This window comes from Dysidea avara, chromosome 11, assembly GCF_963678975.1.
Source record: "Dysidea avara chromosome 11, odDysAvar1.4, whole genome shotgun sequence".
NCBI lineage: Eukaryota > Metazoa > Porifera > Demospongiae > Dictyoceratida > Dysideidae > Dysidea > Dysidea avara.
This window is the reverse complement of record NC_089282.1, coordinates 25,331,239-25,351,367: the sequence shown is the minus strand read 5'-3', so window position 1 is coordinate 25,351,367 and position 20,129 is coordinate 25,331,239. Positions and strand designations below refer to the sequence as shown.

General features: G+C 39.2%; 2 protein-coding genes and 1 long non-coding RNA gene across 3 annotated transcripts in view; all 3 read left to right on the top strand.

Moving 5' to 3' along the window:
• LOC136239146 (uncharacterized) overlaps positions 1 to 20,129 on the top strand; it is a 223,461-nt gene that overhangs the window by 49,467 nt on the left and 153,865 nt on the right. The gene's annotated exons all lie outside the window — the stretch shown is intronic.
• LOC136239145 (histone H4) lies at positions 106 to 574 on the top strand. Its single transcript, XM_066029886.1, has one exon. It carries the CDS (start codon positions 161 to 163, stop codon positions 470 to 472), a length of 312 nt encoding a protein of 103 aa, XP_065885958.1. The 5' UTR covers positions 106 to 160; the 3' UTR covers positions 473 to 574.
• Positions 704 to 20,129, top strand: LOC136239138 (DNA mismatch repair protein Mlh1-like; the record flags this gene model as incomplete). The annotated part of the gene is given in 25 exon segments (XM_066029879.1): positions 704 to 860; positions 930 to 976; positions 1,667 to 1,757; positions 1,810 to 1,908; positions 2,019 to 2,092; positions 3,162 to 3,347; positions 7,939 to 7,981; positions 8,216 to 8,304; positions 8,356 to 8,468; positions 8,519 to 8,612; positions 9,360 to 9,414; positions 9,462 to 9,560; positions 9,726 to 9,798; positions 10,488 to 10,680; positions 11,038 to 11,094; positions 11,834 to 11,931; positions 12,283 to 12,356; positions 12,418 to 12,452; positions 12,798 to 12,861; positions 15,170 to 15,224; positions 15,277 to 15,317; positions 15,369 to 15,437; positions 15,491 to 15,583; positions 18,985 to 19,137; positions 19,186 to 20,129. Coding segments are annotated over 25 exon segments (2,226 nt in total). The 5' UTR covers positions 704 to 794.

Genomic DNA, 20,129 nt, shown 5'->3' with positions numbered 1-20,129 from the left:
TTACAAAAAGCATTGCATTGAAACAGATCAATCTGAACGCATGCGCACAACTTATAGATGTGTACTACATCATCCGAAATGTGTACTACATCATCCGAAATATTTTAGTATAAAATAGTGTAGTGTACAAGAAGCAAGCATTTCTACTGACAGAGAAGCAATGTCTGGACGTGGCAAAGGAGGCAAAGGACTCGGCAAAGGAGGCGCTAAGCGCCACAGGAAGATTCTCAGGGACAACATCCAGGGAATCACCAAGCCAGCTATCAGGCGTCTGGCCCGCCGTGGTGGCGTCAAGCGAATCAGCGGCTTGATCTATGAGGAGACCCGTGGAGTGCTGAAGGTGTTCTTGGAGAACGTCATCCGTGATGCTGTCACCTACACTGAGCACGCCAAGAGAAAGACCGTCACCGCCATGGATGTTGTCTACGCTCTGAAGCGCCAAGGCCGTACTCTGTACGGATTTGGTGGTTAGGCTGTTATTAGCCTTCCACTACCCCAACGGCTTTTATAAAAGCCACCACTTCTGTAAAGAATTTCACCATTTGAAATTACGCGCCAAAATTTGGCACGTGACCATATTTGAATATCACTGAACCGACTGGTACATTCGTACCTTCTGCCTTGTACTGGTCTAATTTACTTTTTACACTTTCATAAAGTAACTTGGCTGCTGATACAGTGGACCAGCAGCACTGATTAAAGTTTTAAAAAAAATCAGATTGTAACCATTCCCAGGTGCGCGCGCTTTTTGCCACCATGCATACCGGGCGTTAGTTAGAACAGAAACAGACGAGATGGCTGAGCCCAAGCAAATACGCAAGTTAGACGAGGACGTTGTCAATAAGATAGCTGCAGGAGAGGTAATGTCGTGTGTGTAGACAAACCTGCTGTGAATATTAGCTCCTGAATGGTCATTCATTAACCTGCAGGTAATACAGAGACCCGCCAATGCTATCAAAGAGATGGTGGAGAACAGGTAAATACACCTAGGAGACACAACTCACACAAACTAAAACCACAGCCACTTGTACTTCATGCAGTGCCTGCTACAGGTTAACGACCATCCTTCACAAACATTTCATGCATCAGGTTTCATGACAGCTGACTCTGAACTGAGCTTGTGTGGTAGAAATTCCATTTGTGGCTCCTCATAGGACTTTTTCAATTTCCATAGTAAAGCGTTGTGTAGTAAAATGTCAAATCACTATAATTATCTCATATCACAGCTGTTTTTCTGCATGCCACAAAGTGTTTGGTGTAAAGATTTTTAAGCCCTCTCACAGCAGTAAAAGATACTGTATAGCAGGAGGCTTTAAGGGGAAAATATTTTGCGGATTGCAAATCTCAATAGGAATTTTTACACTTTAATACTTAACAATGCATACTTAACAATGCTTCATGCAAATTATCATAGTCCATGAAAATCACGCCCACTTGAATAAAGCCCACTACGGTACAAAAGTTGGCTTAGAGGCTCGGCATGTGTTAGCATGAATGTTGTGGTTTTAGAAAGTATTTAATTGTATGTGTTTAAACTAGTGTACAGGTTTGATCTTATATCAATCTGGGAAAAACTGTATGCACCTTTGATAATGATGACACGCTGCTTTACTGACACATACTGTTGATAATAACACTACACCTGTAATGTCCAATGTTTTACTAGCTTGGATGCTTGTTCCTCATCAATACAAGTCAGTGTCAAGTCAGGTGGTCTCAAGTTGATACAGATACAAGATAATGGGTGTGGCATACAGGTTGTAGCCGACACACTTGTGGTCTTGTTGTGAGCTGAAGTGTTGTGTGTAGAAAGATGACATGCCACTACTATGTGAGAGATTTACTACCAGCAAATTAGAGAAATTTGAAGATCTATCGAGTATATCAACTTACGGGTTCAGAGGAGAGGTGAGGAGCTCAATTGTCTTTGTCATACCAGCTTGTGTTTGGAGTATGTGTATTTTGGGATGACATCCTTTGGAGAGACCTCATCATGTGGTTGTTGTGTACACTTGTAGGCACTAGCCAGTATCACTCATGTTGCTCACGTTACTGTTACCACAAGAACTGCCAACAGCAAGTGTGCATACAAGTGAGTCACATGATCTTCCTATACACCTATCCCAACAGGTGTTGCTCCTGGTGTATCTCCACCAAATGTCATGTGCTTTAGTAATAGAACATTTGACTACTTTGATAGAGCAGTCATTTATTGAAACACGATAAGTTGATGTTTATATGTGACCAAATTGGGAAACTGTCAATGTTCACAATTGGGAGATATGCTGTGTACAATTTTCAATCCAGTTTAGCTTGTAAACCATACAGGTTTGATATTTTCACTGTGAATACAACCACCCATATTGTTTAATCTGTAGTTAGCTAGCTATTGCTGTAACCATGATTTTGAACAATTTCTTTCACAACTGTATTTGTAACACAAGCACACAACCATTGTGTATGTGTGTTTGTGTGTGTGTGTGGGGAGGAGGATTGGTATATCAATAAAATAAAGGCTGAGCAGATTTTATGGAGTCTCCAGTCTTATTAAGGTGAAAGAAATACACATAGAAAATATTGTGGCGATTGTCCAATTGTGTCCATGTCTATATTCTCATGTTCCAGCTAGCCAGTGACATCCCAAAGTGCCAGAGCATTCCAGTGAGTGACACAAGCCACTCTTGTAGCACAGCCCTAGCTAACTAGTGGGATGGCTGTGGTGTAAGTGTGTACTACATTGGTGAGACTACTCATTGATGGTGTGCAAACAATGATGATTTTTCAAAATTTTGGTCATGGTATACTCAGAAACCTGTTACTAACCCAGTAGTGTAGCTGCTATTAAGGCAACCAAAGCAGCTAACTGATAAGCCGGATTGAGCACTCCAAACAGCCAGGCTACTTATTATAGAGCAGTCACACTACCCTTGAAGCAGTCATGTGTGCCTTATCTATATACAAAAATTTCTGCCCACTCCAATGCGTCCTGATTTTCCATGTCAGTCTAGGTACCAAGGGATACTTTAGGACCTTAACTAAGTGTCTGAGTGTCCACATTAACATGTCCCAGTGTAATATGTTAAAATCTGGTTCTTCGTATAAGCTAAAGTTTTGTAACTACCATAGATAACATTTATGTCTGTTCATGTTATTTATCACAGGGCAACTTATCAAGATGGTAAGATAGTTGGAGCTGCTCCTGGTCAACCAGCAGAGGCTAGACCATGTGCTGGTAACCATGGCACCCTGATCAGTGTGGAGGATTTGTTCTACAACATGCCAAGCAGGAGGAGAGCTCTGAAGAGTGCTTCAGATGAATACTCCAGAATTGCTGATGTTGTTAACAAGTAAGTTACCGTATACGTGGAAATTTTTGCGGTATGTATATTTCACGGTTATGTACTTCGTCAGGATTTTTGTGCTTTAAATTTCACGGGTGCCTCTTACAGAGTGTTTATACTGCAGATCGCTCTGGATGAGATCGCTTCAGTGCGATCCAGATCGATTTGTGAGCCCCATTTATACTATGAAGGTGAGCCCGCTCCAATCTGTAAAAAACGTAAACCCACAATCATAATTTGCATCGAAGTAAAGGTTGTTGATAGAGTTTAAGAGGATTTGTGCTCTCTGAATCGCCAGGCTAGTAGGCATGATAAAGTCTAAAGTGTTGGCTTCGATGTTTGCGACTACTCTCAACTCCGTATAGTTAGTTAACTATTGATTCGCATGCGTACATGTTTGCTTTGAGCCCTTGTGTTGTTCTTTAAGCTGTGTTTCCTTATTGTCGCCTAAATACTTCTTTGTTGCTTCATTTCATCATTACAGTTGCCATTTTAGCTGTAACTGTCTGTACTTTTATTCCGTTTATTAGAGTTAAATCGAACAGCAAGGTCACAACTGTTTACACACAGATGTGAGTCGAATTGAATCGAACTGGACCACCTCGGGTAGGTAGCCCCATTCGAATTTGTATGGCTCGATTCGGCATGTGTTTACACTGAAGCGCTAATCGGCCCGGATCGAATTACCCCACAATAGCTCGAATTCTACGTCTAGTGTAAACACGCTGTTAGCCCAGGATTTTCACGTTTTAATTTTCACAGATAAATACAAAGATTTTATTCTCTATTACACAGCTACGAAGGTCTTTACTTCAAGCATACAGATTAAGTACCTGGGGTTAGTATATGTCTATGGCTAAACTATGTCTCACACAGAGATTGCCACTACTATGCTAGCATAGATATACTAACTCCAGTATGTCTATGGTACTAGCTACTTGGTTCTGACACACTTTTAATCTGTACCTGGGGTTAGTATATGTCTATGGCTAAACTATGTCTCACACAGAGATTGCCACTACTATGCTAGCATAGATATACTAACTCCAGTATGTCTATGGTACTAGCTACTTGGTTCTTACACACTTTTAATCTGTACCTGAGGTTAGTATATCTATAGTTTAGCCTTGTGGTAGGCTAGCTTCTTTTGTGAGCCACACCCACTCTTAATACGCCTACAAATACTATCATACAACAGGAGCCACACTGCCTTCAGTATGGTGAGGTGAAGCTTCATAAATTTTCATGTGATAAATTTCATGGTAGTCTTACTAAAACCGTGAAAATTACATACTGCAAAAAATTCCCTGGTACATAGGGAGCCTTTGTGTATTGGACACTTTGGGATAGTGCTAAGCAGTTTAGTACTTCATAGATGGCATGATATTACTTTTTGATATCGTGGTTAACAAAACTATCAGTCTATCTTGCATATAGTTCTGTGTAGATACTGACATGGGACCACATTCTAAGCATTTCACTAAGTGCATTGGCAAGTTTGTTGCAGTATTTTTGTAGCGGTAACTATGTACCTGCACCTTAGTCTTGCATGGCCAGACCACTACTTTTTCTTTGTGTGTGGGTGTGAAAAACTAGTGAAAGTCTGAACAGGATTTCTATCATCATCGTACCAGACAGTGCAGACCCTACTTTTTCCCACCCACCCACACACAAACAAAAGTAGTGGTCTGGCTATGCAAGACAACCTGCACCTGTATTTATGTGTGCATACTTTACGTTAAGGATGTGGTAGTCAAGAAAGATGGTATCAAAAATACATATATCGTCACAAGATTTCAAGTAAATATTACTGTATACAGTCCCACATTTATTGATCATAATATGATGAGACTTGTCCGTTAGATTTTTCTGCACATTTCAACCTGTATGGTTGAGAGTGAAGTATATAATAATACATAAATGTTATTATTACCCACTAACTTTAAATGTCTTTTCTATTGTCGAGGGTGTTGGCAATTTCACCAATGGTATTCCAGGAACAATGGTTGCTGGTAGCTTCATGCCAGTACAACCAGTGCACAATTCTGACTTGTTTTCTGATTGTTGTTGTTGTTGTTGTGAAGCATCCTGTATAATTCCTTCCTTAGTTGGTTGTAGCATGCCAATCTCACTGATGCAGAGTTGTGACTTTTTGTCTAACTGTGCTATCTTGTGTTTAGTAACTACTGCTAATTCTGCTCCTCCCATCTTTTTGTCAATGGTACTGATGGACAGCTCAAGCTCTTGTGTTGACTGTTGCTGCTGCGATGGTGGTTGTGTTATATCTCCCATTCTGTGTAATGAGGCCACTCTGGTGTTAGTCTACTATAGTTTACATCTAATTCTCTCAGTATCGATCTAGCTAGTTACTTTGTCATAAAGTTGATACCTGATTGATAGCTGGTTGAAGTTCACACCGGCAACAACCACCTTGACTGCTAGTATTTACCAAATGAAGGTTGCTCTTTTTAATGGCTTTTTATGTATTTCTTGTTCAGTCACACCCTCTCCTATTTGATAGCAACAATATCCTTGTGTGTTTGTAAACATGATAATCATTATGTTACAATGCAGTATCATTAATTGACATGGTCACTACAATGAGGTGGTCTTATTAATGAGGTCATGAAGTACACCTTAGCTATGTTTGGGACCTACTTGACATGGCCACTACAATGAGGTGGTCTTAGTAAAGAGGTGGGCATTAAGTGAAGTTCAATGTAGAATTCAGAATTCTTACACACATAGCACATATACAGTAGCTAGTGCATAAAACAATTAAATATGACTAGAATGTGGGTAGGGTTACCTGTGGTCTCAGACCTAAGGGAAGTTGTGATTGTTGTAGATATGATATAACACTTCATTGTAAACTGGGGACAATCCCAGGGGCTGCCCCTAGTTGTAATCCTTCAGGGTGTAGTGTGGGATATTTAGCATGGGAATTAATACATAGTGACACCTTCCTGTTGTTGTTGTTTTCATTGATTGTTTTGTTTTGTTTTCTTGCACCTTATGGTTTGAGGTGCACACATGCAGTACTCGGTGATGTTGTGTGAGAAGGCAACATGTCATAGTGGGATCTATATCTACCAATGTTGTTTCTGGTAGTGAAAGGATACATTTTAAGGAGTAGCTGTTGTACGACCTTGTGCAAACTCTGATAAAGATGGTTCAGTCTAGCATGTGGCTTATGTGAGTGTCAGTGAGACTATAACAGTCAGGGGCGGAGGAAGTAGTTCATATGAGTGGGGGCTGGGCTGACCCAGACGTATCTCTGGTTTGGTAAGGTGAGACCAAAAAAAAAGGTCACAACCAACTGACAATAGCTTTCCACCTCACCAGCTACGCATTTATAGCTGATAAACTACATAAAAGTCTACATAGCTCGCTACACACTCACTGCTTTATTAGAGTGACTGCTCTATTAGAGTATCTCGATCTTTATCACGATTTTCAGCCCCACTCCAAGGAGGATAATTTCGGTGTGATATCATTCTGAGGGGGGGGGGCTAAGCCCTCCTCAGCAGACCAAGGGGGGCTTCAGCCCCCCCCCCCCTTTCCACCACCTATGATAACAGTTACAGTACAGCAAAACTAGTCAGACCAGGAGTTATGTGTATATCTAGTTCTGGTACACCACAAAATTGTGTCCTTTTAAAGATGTGGTCTGTAAGAAGAAGTCAGACTGGAGGTTAAAAAGGTCAACTAGCTGTAGCCTAAAACCTAGTACCTTGGGCTAAATGGTGATGGAGCTAGTTGTAAATGTCAGAGTAAAATACTATCAACCTGCACCAAAGTCAAAGTTAAGTATGTTATAGCTATGTGCCATCTTAATGTCTTTTACAGTATACTATATACAGAGATTTGACTAAACTAAAAGTACCTCAAGATCCAATCTTGAGATAGTTGTTTGTCAACTGAGGGAGTATGCCCCCAGACCCTATTAGTTGGTAAAAACTTCCTTCAGTCTTGTCCTCCACTGACACAACCCCTCTCTTCACTTAACTGTTTGGGCAATCGTAAACAAAATAGAATACTTTCAAACAGAACAGTGTATGAAAACTACTATTCACCACCCCCTGGTCTCAGGTTAAGTTTATTATCCACTGAAGTCAGATCTAGTCTATAGAGGAGTAACAGCTTAATGGACTATCAGATACACATGAAATACATACTTATCTCATTTGTACAAAGTACAGTGTATGTACTTGTCTCCTGTCATTACACTGTGTTAGCATGTGTCCTAATACTACCTATGAACTATTATAACAGGATAGGCTATGTCATTGCAGTATATTCCCAGCTGACTTAAGTTTAATATTAAAACAAATCACTCTTGTTGCTACAGAAGAAATGTGGTAGCTATCCGTAGTGTATGTATTCCATGTTAACAGAAACAGGTGAACATTTTCAGGGCACTGCCACATTCAGACCCCATAACGTTATGATGGTGTTGTCCTATTAATTGTATGTGTTGTTAATTGAGAGGTTGAATGTTCATTTCCTATTTTTGTACACCCTAATTAATGTTGTATACAACCCGTAAAATTAGTCTCAGAGAAGATGTTGTTAAGTGTTGATTGTGTTCCTGTAGGTATGCTATACACAACGCAGGAGTTGCTATGACTCTGAAAAAGGTATGGACATTATAACGGTTACAGTGAAACATTCACTTATGGGCTAATGGTCTTACAAAACAGGTGGTTACATTAGGCAGGTCACTTTGTATACAAATGACACATTTGGGGTTATCAAGTTTAGAAAAGTGCCCTGATACTTTCCTAATAAGATGAATAATTGTCTGAAACCTGTTATTATTGTGAACACTTTTGTCAAACATGGATATGTCATAATCTAATACATACACACAGCAAGGAGAGGCAATGGCTGATCTGAAGACATCAACTTCATCCAATGTGGTTGATAACATATCAACCGTGTATGGACCATCTGTTGCTAGGTAACACTATCCAGCCAGTATTATCTAGGATACCATACCCTCTGTTGCTAGGGAGTTGTTATCCTTATCTTGTGAGGATACCAAGCTGGGCTTCAAAATGACTGGATATATCTCCAACGCTAATTACTCTGTGAAGAAATTGAATTTTATTCTGTTTATAAATCGTAAGGTGTTTTTCATGTGTGTGTACACTGGGTGACATGTCATTGTGTAGACCGATTGGTGGATTCTACTAATATTCGCAAGTCACTGGAAAGTGTCTATGCTAACTACTTACCAAAGCATTCTCACCCCTTCATCTATTTAAAGTGTGTGTAGTGTGTGTGCGTGCGTGCGTGCGTGCGTGCGTGCGTGCGTGCGTGCGTGCGTGCGTGCGTGTGTAGTATGTGTGTGTGCATGCATGCGTTTGTGCGTGCGTGTGTGTAGTATGTGTGTGCACGCATTCATGTGTGCACTTCTGTGTAGCGTGTGTACAGTGGAATCTCACCTATACTATACTACGTATACAGAGCTCTGTTAAGCTGATACCAACAGTGATTAGTTTATTGAAGTGGTTGGTCGTTGTATTCAAGTGTCATATAGGTAATGTGGAGTCTCCAGACTCCAGGTGCATGGATAACTGAGGCTCCACTCTACTGTGCGTTTAGTATAGTTAATATTTAATGCTAAACTGTTAATTTTAGTTACAGTAATACTAAAACAACACTACTGTGTGTATGCATGTGTGTGCTAGCACAAAGGTGCACACAAGAAAATTTAAAGTGTTGCGCTTAGTGGAAAGCATATGGTTGACAGATTGGTAAATCAAGATTTGTTTCAAATTATTTGTTCCTTAAACTAGTTTTCTTGCAGTGCATAACAAACATCATTTTCATAAGGCCAGTATTTGAGTCCACTATGTTTACCAACTAGTGACAGACCTTAGCTCTTTCAACTAATGGAGGATTGTGTGAAGTCACACTAGTGATTGTAGTATACACACAACCTTTCATACAAATATACATATTTGTGGCACACAAATATATATATTGTGTTACGTCAACATTCTCTTACAGTATTGAGATAACTCCTTCCAGTGTTGATGTTAATGTCCACCCTACCAAACATGAGGTATGGTGTCCATTAGTACTGTGACGATACCTCATTGTGTGGAGTAGGTGTTCTTCCTACATGAAGACCTGATCATCGAAGCTTTGCAGAAGTGTGTTGAGGATAAGTTACTGGGGTGTAACTCCTCTAGAACTTATTATACTCAAGTGAGTGAGTGAGTGTGTGTGTTTGTGCGTGTGTGCGCGCGCGTGTGTGTGTATCCAACCATCAAAGGATGGCTTTACTTTGATGGTCGATGGTGTGTGTATGTGTGCATGCATGCATACATGTGTGGTGTACTGCATATTCACTCATAGACCACTTATTTACAGGCTCTCCTCCCAACGAACATATCCTCTGCTACTAGTAACATAGTCAACAACAAGAAGTCATCGACTGGTGGAGGTGAGCAATGTCATCATGTGTGTAGCAAACCTTACTTAGTGACCACAATAATAAGGTGGTCATCAAGTGAGGTATCAGTGTTTAGTAGTGCCTCGATTATCCAAACAGTATAAGTGACTGTTATTTCATAAACAGGGGGTACATTCAATAAGTGTTGCCTTGTCTGCTCAGAAGTATGAACCATCAGCCAAAAAAAAAAATACAACATCCAAATTTCAGTATCCACAGTAGTAGATAAAACTACAAAATTAATATACACACATAACATACATTGACTTCACTCATTGACTTCACTTGATCTTTGATGAAGGTTGACTGAGAACAATTTTGATAAGGAAGTGACAGTGGTTAAATGGAACTCTGTACCTAAATGCAGTGAGCTTCATTTCATTAATTCACTCACCGTATAGAGTGAAACTTTGGCGAATGGCAAGCTAAATTGAAATAAACTTTGGTGAATTCAAGCTCAATCTATAGCTATAAAGATGAAAATCTCAGGTGCTACGAGTAATTGGCGGATTAAAACTTTGGCGAATTTGTAGCGAACTGCCAAATTCGCCAAAGTTTTCCCCCTCCAAAGTTTCCCTCTATACGGTATCTAGCACTTTTGTGATTAAATTGCTACAAGGTTGTAGTTGGTCCCATTGCAATATAACATATGAAACATGTAGTGGTATATCTCTCATTAGGAGAGAAGCCATCACAATATGCGTACCAGATGGTGAGGACAGACAGTCGAGAAATGAAATTGGATGCATTTGTGAGGCCTCCTTCACTGGATGCCACCACACGGCCCTCCTCCACTCCCACCACTAATACAGCCAATCGGAGTGACCCAGTAGACATGGACACCTCTAATCCAATAGTCATTGATGATGAAGGGTAAGTAATACACCCCTAGTGGCATGGGATCCTTGATGTATGAGGGAAGTCATGCCGTATAAGTGACTCGATTTTGTAAATTCAGTCTTGACAGCTCAAATATTTTATTACCAAAACAAGCTATCAGTTAGCTTTAACTTTATTAAGTCATTTGTCATTTAAAAAATCTGGTCAGGTTAGCTCCTACATGGCTCCTTAGGCACTCGCCATCATAGATTGTTAGTTGATCTGGTCACCACCCTAGGCTACATTCAACTCATTTTCAGTGTCACTATTCAAACTCCTAACTATGTATGGCTTTAGCTTTCTTGTGGGTCCTGGGTAGATCAACACTTTGATATGCTCTGTTTTGTTAAGGTCATCAGCAGCAAAGAGACCACGAGAAAATGAGACAGCAAACCAGACAACCACCAGGTACGTATACTACCAGTAGTAACAAAGTATGAACTTTAAATTTTTTTGTACAATATGCACAAAATGTCTTGTGGTTGTGTAGACATGTGTGGTCTTATCAATGATGTTTGCAGTGGGAATAGTATGATGATGTTAGTTTGTAAGTCCTTAATAGAGAGGACTCTTGCTTATATATAGTCACCTCAGCTGGAGATTTTCAACGACCACCATCTTTTTAGTACAGTAGACCCTCAATTATCTGAACCTCAGTGCGTCTCAGACAATGGTAAAAGTGTTCAGAAAGCCCTATAGAGTTCTGTTGAAATACTCTAATAAAACATACACTAGTACTCGAAATACTCTAATAGAAGTCATTTTCAATTTCAGATAAACAAGGGTCTACTTACTACCAACTTCACCATACATTTATATGTAAACCTCTACACATTTTATTGGAAATTACCATATTCTGCCAAAAATATCAAAATTTAACTTTTGTAATACACACATGTATATTAAAAGGTGAAAAGGAAAGCAATAGCAGTTGAAGGAAACATTACAAATTCCACTGACGCTTTTCACCACAGAAGTTTACCTTATACTTATGGAATATAGTAAACCCGAATTGAAAATTGACTGTGTAGTAAGTGTATGTTCTATTAGAGTATTTGAATGAACTTCTCTACATAAACAAATGGTTTATTATCTAAATATCAGAACACTATTATCATTAGATAATGCAGTGTAATGTTCCCTGTAGTGTGGAGGTACCAGCAAAGAAGAGACGTCATCACAAACCTGTTCATCTTACCAGTGTGCTAAATCTCCAACAGAGGATAAAAGAGAACCAACACAAAGGTGTGTGTTTATCCTGATACTGTTCTGTGTAAGGCGAGGCTTCTTATCTCAGATGCTCAGCAACATATTCTAGCACATTGAAAAAGCATAACATGTTTTAACTGTCCAACCACTTGATGATTTTTTTTCTTTACTTATGTAGTTTCAAAGTGGACCAAACATATGTTATTTCCCCATATTGCAGTTAGTGTATTCTGGGGCTATAAGTTTATATCCCTACATAGCATTGAGGATTTTGCCTTATGTACAATAGTACACGCATGCACGTACACACGTACACACATGCACTCCTTCATAATGCTAGCTCACCAAGCTGGGTGTTGTTTAAAGGTGCTGATTTATTATTTGCAGAGTTGACAGAACTGTTCAAGAACTACAAGTTTGTTGGTTGTGTTGACCAGACACGGTCGCTAGTGCAATATATGGTATGTCATTGTCCCCTCCCTCCTATGGGGCTGTATGTCACAGTGTGTGTTTCGTCCACAGACCAAACTCTACTTGATTGATGTTTCGAAAGTCAGGTTAGTTTGATGCATGCGCTATTGTCTGTCATTGTTCACTGTAAAAGCTAGTACCCCTATGTAGGAAGAAGAAGGAGGGCATTTAGCCTCCCACTGAAACTGACCTTGCTCCTTTTGAAAAATGTCTCAGTATCAACTGTTAGGTGTAATAACTTAGTAAATATTTGCAGTATTGTAAAGCTTCATAACTCACTTGTTCTTACTCATACCATAGCAATTTTTGACAAACATTTCAAGACCTATTCTAAATGTTATGGTAGACTATTAAGGAAAACATGGCTCTGGTTAACACATACAATCATAATAGCTAACCATGTCGATATCATTACTGTTCTATCACTCTAGTAAGGAACTGTTTTATCAACTGATGATCTTTGACTTTGCAAACTTTGGCACATTACGACTGAGTGTAAGTTGTTTGTACTGTTTGATTTGTTGCTTGATTTTGATTTGTTATAAGTAAGGAGTCTATGGACAGGGGCAGATACACATTCGTGTCTATGATACACTTTAGACCAATATTTATAAGTCCTTTTTTCCATCACACACCCCTCTTTTTCTACCACATTTCATTTCTTATAATACACTTGTGAAACATCTTGTTGACCCTTGTAGCAGCTGCTATTGACATCCTTGCGACAAGTCATGGGTTTTATAAGTGGTAATAAAGCAGGAGTTCTACAAATAAGGCATTGCAATAGGTAGTACCTTTGGTCTTAATTTAGGACCTAGCCCGGCTTTAGTACAGATATATACAGTATTAATACTAAACAATTGAAGTACTCTAATAGAATAGTCAACCACTCTAATATAATGTCCAGGGCGGAGGAGACACCTTTATTTAAGGGGGCTGGGGTCTAGATTGGTGATGCCATGGCCTAGCTGTAAGTTTAAGACCAAAAAACGGTCACTGCCTGCTGGCAATAGTTGCCCTCCACCTACTAGACTATATCTCCTTATTTATAACTACATACGTAGCTTGTTACACTGCTCCTCTAAGAATACTGTGACTGCTCTATTAGAGTATCTTGATATTGACTGCTCTATTAGAGTACCTCGAAATATTGATGCTATTGAGCTAGGCTCTCCATCACAGCTACAGATAATTTTAGGGGGGCTAACCCCCATAATTTTTTTCACAGAGGCTACAGCCCTCCTTGCCACCCCTGATCTACATGGGAGACATTTCTATAGATTATAACTGTTACTTTGTTATGTTATGTACTTTATTGCAAGTGCTTCATTGTCACTTGTTACAATGATGAAATTGATTGAATCATCCATTGTAGCTGGTCTATTGTTGGAATGGTTATTTTGAAAGCTTTTTACCAATCTAATGAATTTTTGTTATTAATAGCTACAATTTATTTCTCAATATTGTTATATTTTATGGTGATTTCACCAGGCTTGGGGTCAAATACATGAGTATTTGTATTTAGCTGTATTTAAATACTATTTTGAGTATTTGTAATTGTATTTGTATTTTGCAGTTTTGAAGCAACATGTATTTGTATTTGTACTTAAATACTTCGTGTAAAAACTTAAAATACTTTTTGCAAATACCTCAAATACTTTTGCTTGGAAGAGAATCTGTATGACCTAATCTGTAAAATTTATTTGGTTGGAAGATGATCTCTTTCACTTATTGACACTTTAATCTGTAAAAATATATCAAATACTAATTATTTTCTTTCAATTTCTTTGAATGGGAAAGAGTTATGAAGAACTTACTTTCTTTGAAGTTGAATAGTATATAAGTACTAGCAACAGTTCATAATACAGAGAGCGAGGGAGATACGGCGTTGGACACTCTCCCTTATGAACTCTTGGTATGAGCGTTCAAACCTTGCAACATATAGTTCAAAAATGTCATCTAAGAAGAGCAAGAAGTCTATATACTCCAATTGTTTTCTGGCATTATAATGTTACAGTTGTGTTTACCATACATTTGAAATTTTATTAGAGCAATATTAAAACAGAGGTGTGTACTATTAGGTGGTTGTGTAACGTGTAGTTCAGATCAAAGGATCAAAGTACAGAAGTATTTTAAAAGTATTTGTATTTGTATTTCAAATACACCCTGGGTATTTGTATTTTATACTTTCAGAGTATTTGTATTTGAATACTTTTCAAAGTATTTGACTGGATTTCACCAAGTGGGGAACATTTCCAAGGGATTAAGGTGTCAGCTGGAATAGGACCCATTTGCTCAGAGCAGTGCTCAGAGCAGTTGTCTCATTCTTTTCATCAGAAGTTGAATTCTCCCAGTGACTTTTTTTAAACACTTATAAGGTGAACACAATAAGATGCCTTAAGAGTAATCAGGTAGTGAGGGTAGGTGGTAGCATACTCTGATAGAGCAATCATTTTAGTGTTTGAGGTTGGAAGTTTCAACTTTGTAATAGTAATAACATTAAGAGGGTCATGAACTTCAGTTTCAGTGCCCATTACAGTGGACACTCGGTTATCCCAACCTCAATGTGCCTCAGGCAATGATAAAAGTGTTCAGATAAGTGAATTGGATAACTACAACCCATACATTTATATACAGAGCTCTGTTACTCTAATAGAACATACACTTGTACTCAATAATACTCTAATAGAACATACACTTGCACTCAATAATACTCTAATAGAATAGTCATTTCCAATTTTGCATAAATGAGGGTCGGGTCTACTGTATAAGTAATTGTAGTAATTTTGTTGTTGTCATGTAGACTGGTGCTCCAATCAATCAGTTATCAATGTTAATGTTGGAGAGCAGTGAAAGTGGTGGGTATTTACACTATTATTATTGGGAGTGTTATCAATCTCTCCCCCCCAGGCTGGACAGAGGATGATGGACCAAAAGACACACTAGCTAAAGTATTGCTTCTCATACCATATATGGAGTGTATGATAGTATTGTCTTTTCAGTACATTAAAGACTTGCTTTGTAACAAGACAGACATGTTGAAGGATTATTTTTCTATGGAGATCAATGAAGTCAGTAATACTGTGGATGTGTTGTTCAATGTCACTGCTTGTGTACCATCCAGGATGGTGAGATGTTGACCCTTCCTTTACTACTAGACTCCTACACACCTAACTTGGATAATCTGCCTCGTTTGCTGCTGAAACTGGCCACAGAGGTATGAACATAATGGGAGGTGTACCCAAAGGGTTTTGGGACCACAGAGGCCTAGGGGCTGCCAAGAGTCAGGAGTAGACATGTATTATCCCAGGCTGTTGTCATTTGTTCACCACAACTCTGAGTAGGTGGAAATGACTCTTTCTCAACAAAAATAGAATAATTAAAATGGGAGGAGGGGGGGACAGAGGGGGAAAGTGCCCCTCCCCTCATTTTTCCAATGCCAAGTTGCCAAAGTAAAGCAACTGTTGTAGTCTTTAGCCAACTTAATTTGCCTTGATTTACTGGTATTTATGCAAGAATGGAATACTGCATGAATCAGTGCTGGGAGTGCACGAGATCAAGATACTCTAATAGAGCAGTCACCTAACTACTCTAATCAAATGGTACAGTAGTACCGTTTAAGTAGGAATTGCAGTGAAACTTCTACACGTCACCCAAAATTCTGCCTTTAAAAATCACCCTAGAGACATTTTACGCAACCAAAATCACCTTTACGGAATAGTACTAGTCCATATAATACATAAAACAGCATCAAATGCAACAAAACACTTTCAGGTGGCCAGATATTAATTTTTTTTTAAATGCTAAAACTTGAATTTTAGCTTCACTGCCTCACTCACTGACCACAGTCGCAAGGCTAGAGGCCAAACGAAGCAGCGCACAGCCACCATTTTACACCATAATAACAAACTCACCAGTGGGATGTGCCTTTTGGGGTTCTGAACGAGTGTAGGTCCTCTGCGCCTTGTCTCTTCTTTCATCTTCAATCAGGCTGCTTGTCTTCTTCATACAACGAAACCATATCAAGGCATTAATTTTCTGTATCAACACTTTCTTTAAGCAGCATAATAGATGCCACAATTAAGGTGCTTAGACTATGCTACTGTACGGAGGTACCGGTACTACATAGCTACCTGTATCTTCACGATTAGTCACAAGATCAAATAATAATAATCATGCCCATTCTTTAATCTACGCATTATTGATCTATCAATTGAAATTACGATGACACACCCCTTTTACACTAGGTGACGGAGTAGCTAGTCAGTGACCACACACCTTCAAATTGGAAGGTTGACTCTAACAATCGATCGAAATCACGATGACCACGCCCCGTTTGGGCAAGCGCACATCTTTGCAGACTGACTTGAGATACTCTAATACAGCAGTCACCCTAATAATACAGTCACATGTTTATAGCTAGCTGTATGCTTTAACAAAAATTAAACAAAATAGTATATTTTAAAATTATAAATTTAAAAATGAAGTAGGGATCCAAGTGGTAAAAAGTAGTGAAACAAGAGATGAACGATGGTAGCTATTACAGCATAGCTCAGTGGGAAATCCCTACTTTGGCATTGGACACAAAATAATTGCTATACCATTGGCTGCCAAAGTAGGGATTTTCTACCGAGCTATGCTGTAATAGCTACTATCGTTCATCTCTTGTTTCACTACTTTTTACCACTTGGATCCCTACTTCATTTTTAAACCAGGCGCGCGCCCCGAAGGCCGGCTGCGAGCACGCGCCTGGTTTACTGAAATTGTTTTCGTAAAAGTGTGTGTGTGTACCTATCTGTCTACCTATCTACATATCTACCTATGTTTGTCCGTACGCACCCACGTGAGTAAAATCGTTTAATAATGGTAAAAGCAGCTTTTACGTTAGAAGTTAAAGTGAAATGAAGTCTGTATTAAACTTCTGCACAGGTGAACTTGGCTCTGAGGTGGTTTCTTTTCAGCGGACTGAAATACGGGTGTGGCGACTTTCCTCAGACTACCTTCCCCTTGAGGTTTTCAGGCATTTAGCAACTGAAAAACAATGGTGCAGGCCTCGTACACTGCCAGGAATAGCCCATCGCTTCGAGTTGAAAGGGGGTGTATCCCTTACGTACGGGAACGAAAATGAAGAGCAGCTTTGAGGCTTTGTCGAGAGAATTTGTGGGAAAAAACATGTTAGTCAAACTATAAAACAGTTTAGAAGATACTTCTGTGCGTAATATATTGGTAAAAGCGGTTTGTTTAACAAACACTTCCTTAGCAGTGCATAGCAACGTAATTGAACGAATTACGAATATTTCATGAATTACGAAGTACGAGAATTAGCTAATAATGTTATTGCACAACCCAAAATTACCCTATTGTAAAGTAGTAGGTCAATTCATAGTAGCACAGATGAGTTAGCTAGCTGCATGGCACCTGGTTTTTAGAAGTAGCACTACATCAACTTGTTAAATTTATAATTTTTAATATACTAGTAGAACATTCAATGGAATCATATAGGTTGGTCCTGCTATGTACACAATTAATTCAATTGTATTCATTAACACATTTATCTATATATAATCAAGAGCATGTATGTATCTGAAATGCCTTCATTTACTGATGTATCTAATTGTACAGTATCTTAGTGATAGTCATTGTAATAATATTATAGAAGTATCCTATTCAAGTACACATGTACCACTGAAATGCTTTCAGATTCAATCTCAAAGCATTGAAATCTCAAATTTTTCTTTGTGTGTGTGTGTGTGGGGGGGGGGGGGAGGGGGGGAGGGGGGGGCATGCCCCCAGACCCCCCTTTATGGTATTGGCACACTAAGGTACAGTTAATGATTTTAAAACACTTTGTAACTTACAGCCATCCCACAAGCCTTCCCCCCCCCCCCCCCCCCCCCCCCCACCCTTGAGCACTGCCCTCCGCCCCTAAACTAAAAGATTAATGATATTTGATCTCAGCAAGTCTAGCTCAATGGCTCCATGTGTTTTCATTTCTAAAACTGGGCTTTGTCCCAAAGTGCCTGTTATGAAGAGATACCACCGTATAAGACTACTCTAATAAAACAGTTACTCAGTTTACACTAGCAGAAACACCTTGTATGACCTTTAAGATTTGGTATATTCCATCTGTGAAATTTAACATGAGTCCCCCTCCCTCCCTCACACACACACGCACACACACGCACACACACACACACACACACACACACACACACAGACCAAGATAATTGGTAATGTCCTTGTGGTCACAGATCAGTAATTTTGCAGTTGTCCACAAAATTTTCAGCTCTATGCTATGTAATACGTAACCTGAGTGAAAAGTGAGTGATCCACAAATATTAAACCATGAAAATGTGCAAAAAAAAATACATATCTCAAAATTTTGTACACATACAGTATTGGTTTATTATTTGTGCCTAGAACACCAAATAAGAAAATAATTCAGTCTTACTTTCTATAATCTTTTTACATAATTTTCAATGCTAAAGAATGTTCCAAGTTTTGTTCATTTACATTTTGTTTTCAGTCAAAACATTTGGTTATTAAAAATCAATTCATCCCAGGCTTAGTTTTGGTATTAAAATATTTCTGGACAGTGATCAGGCTGACTATTTGTAGGTCAACTGGGATTCTGAGCAAGAATGCTTTGAGACACTTTCCCGAGAGTTCAGCAGTTTCTATTCAGTACAATATGATCCCTATATGATAGACTGTATCAAACCAACTGGGTCAGCTACTGAGGATATGCCAGCTACTCAGAGTGATCTACAGGTGACGTCTGTTTGTTAGGTCTAATTTGTGATGTGGCTTCTATTTTAGCAGTCTTCTCTACAGAAGGAGCAGCCTTGGCGTTGGATTACAGAGCACGTTATCTTTCCAGCATTCAGAACAGAACTGGTACCACCTCGGCAAATGGCTGAGGACGGATCAGTGCTACAAATTGCTGATTTACATGATCTTTATAAAGTCTTTGAAAGATGTTGAAAAAAGTGAATTGTATGGCGTAAAGGCTCTAGTTTTACATAACCAGACTGCCTTCTCCCTTTGTCTCTGGACAGGAAAAATGCAGTGAGGCAGGCCAAAGAGTAGGAGGGGTGCACTTATACTGTTTTTACTAGGTTAATTGTTATTTGTATTTGACTGTTCTACTAGAGTGGTTGACTGCTGTATTGGACTATCTTGAACCTTTTGACCAATTACAATGTACCTTCAGCGGTACAGAGAGGCCATTTTCAAATTCCAACCTCAGCTCCATGGTAGGCCCTTTTAACAAGGGAGTTGTTTTTATACCTAGTAATGTAGTCACCACACCTTTGCTATGGAAGAGAAACGAACTCTTCCCATCGTGTGTTGATGGAATCCCGCAATGCAATCCTGTGTCGATGGAAGCGAACTTTGCCCAATCCCGTGTCGATGATAATAGACTACATTTACTTAGACTGATAATATTGAGCATGGCTCCAGTTCTGGTGGAATGGGTACAGCTGCTACCACGATGTATAAGCACCTGGCTCATTTGTTGAGTGTTAAGTGGATTTTCCCTGGTCCGTTCCTCTGTGAGATGCTTAAAGGGGCTCACGTCGATCTGTACTGAATCCCCCCTGCTATAGATCTTGCTGTTGCTGAGGGGAGGCTTGCTCCACCGTTAGGTCTTTTTCTGTTTTTAGTGTTTAGGCAAAATAACTTTTATAGTTTACTTCTTTAGAGACGTGGAGGTGGAAGGGAGTGCCATTAGGGCCGGAATAAATATAAACTTAGCGACG

Coding starts and splice junctions, on each gene's coding strand:
- LOC136239145 (XM_066029886.1), top strand. CDS start 161: ATGTCTGGACGTGGCAAAGGAGGCAAAGGACTCGGCAAAGGAGGCGCT.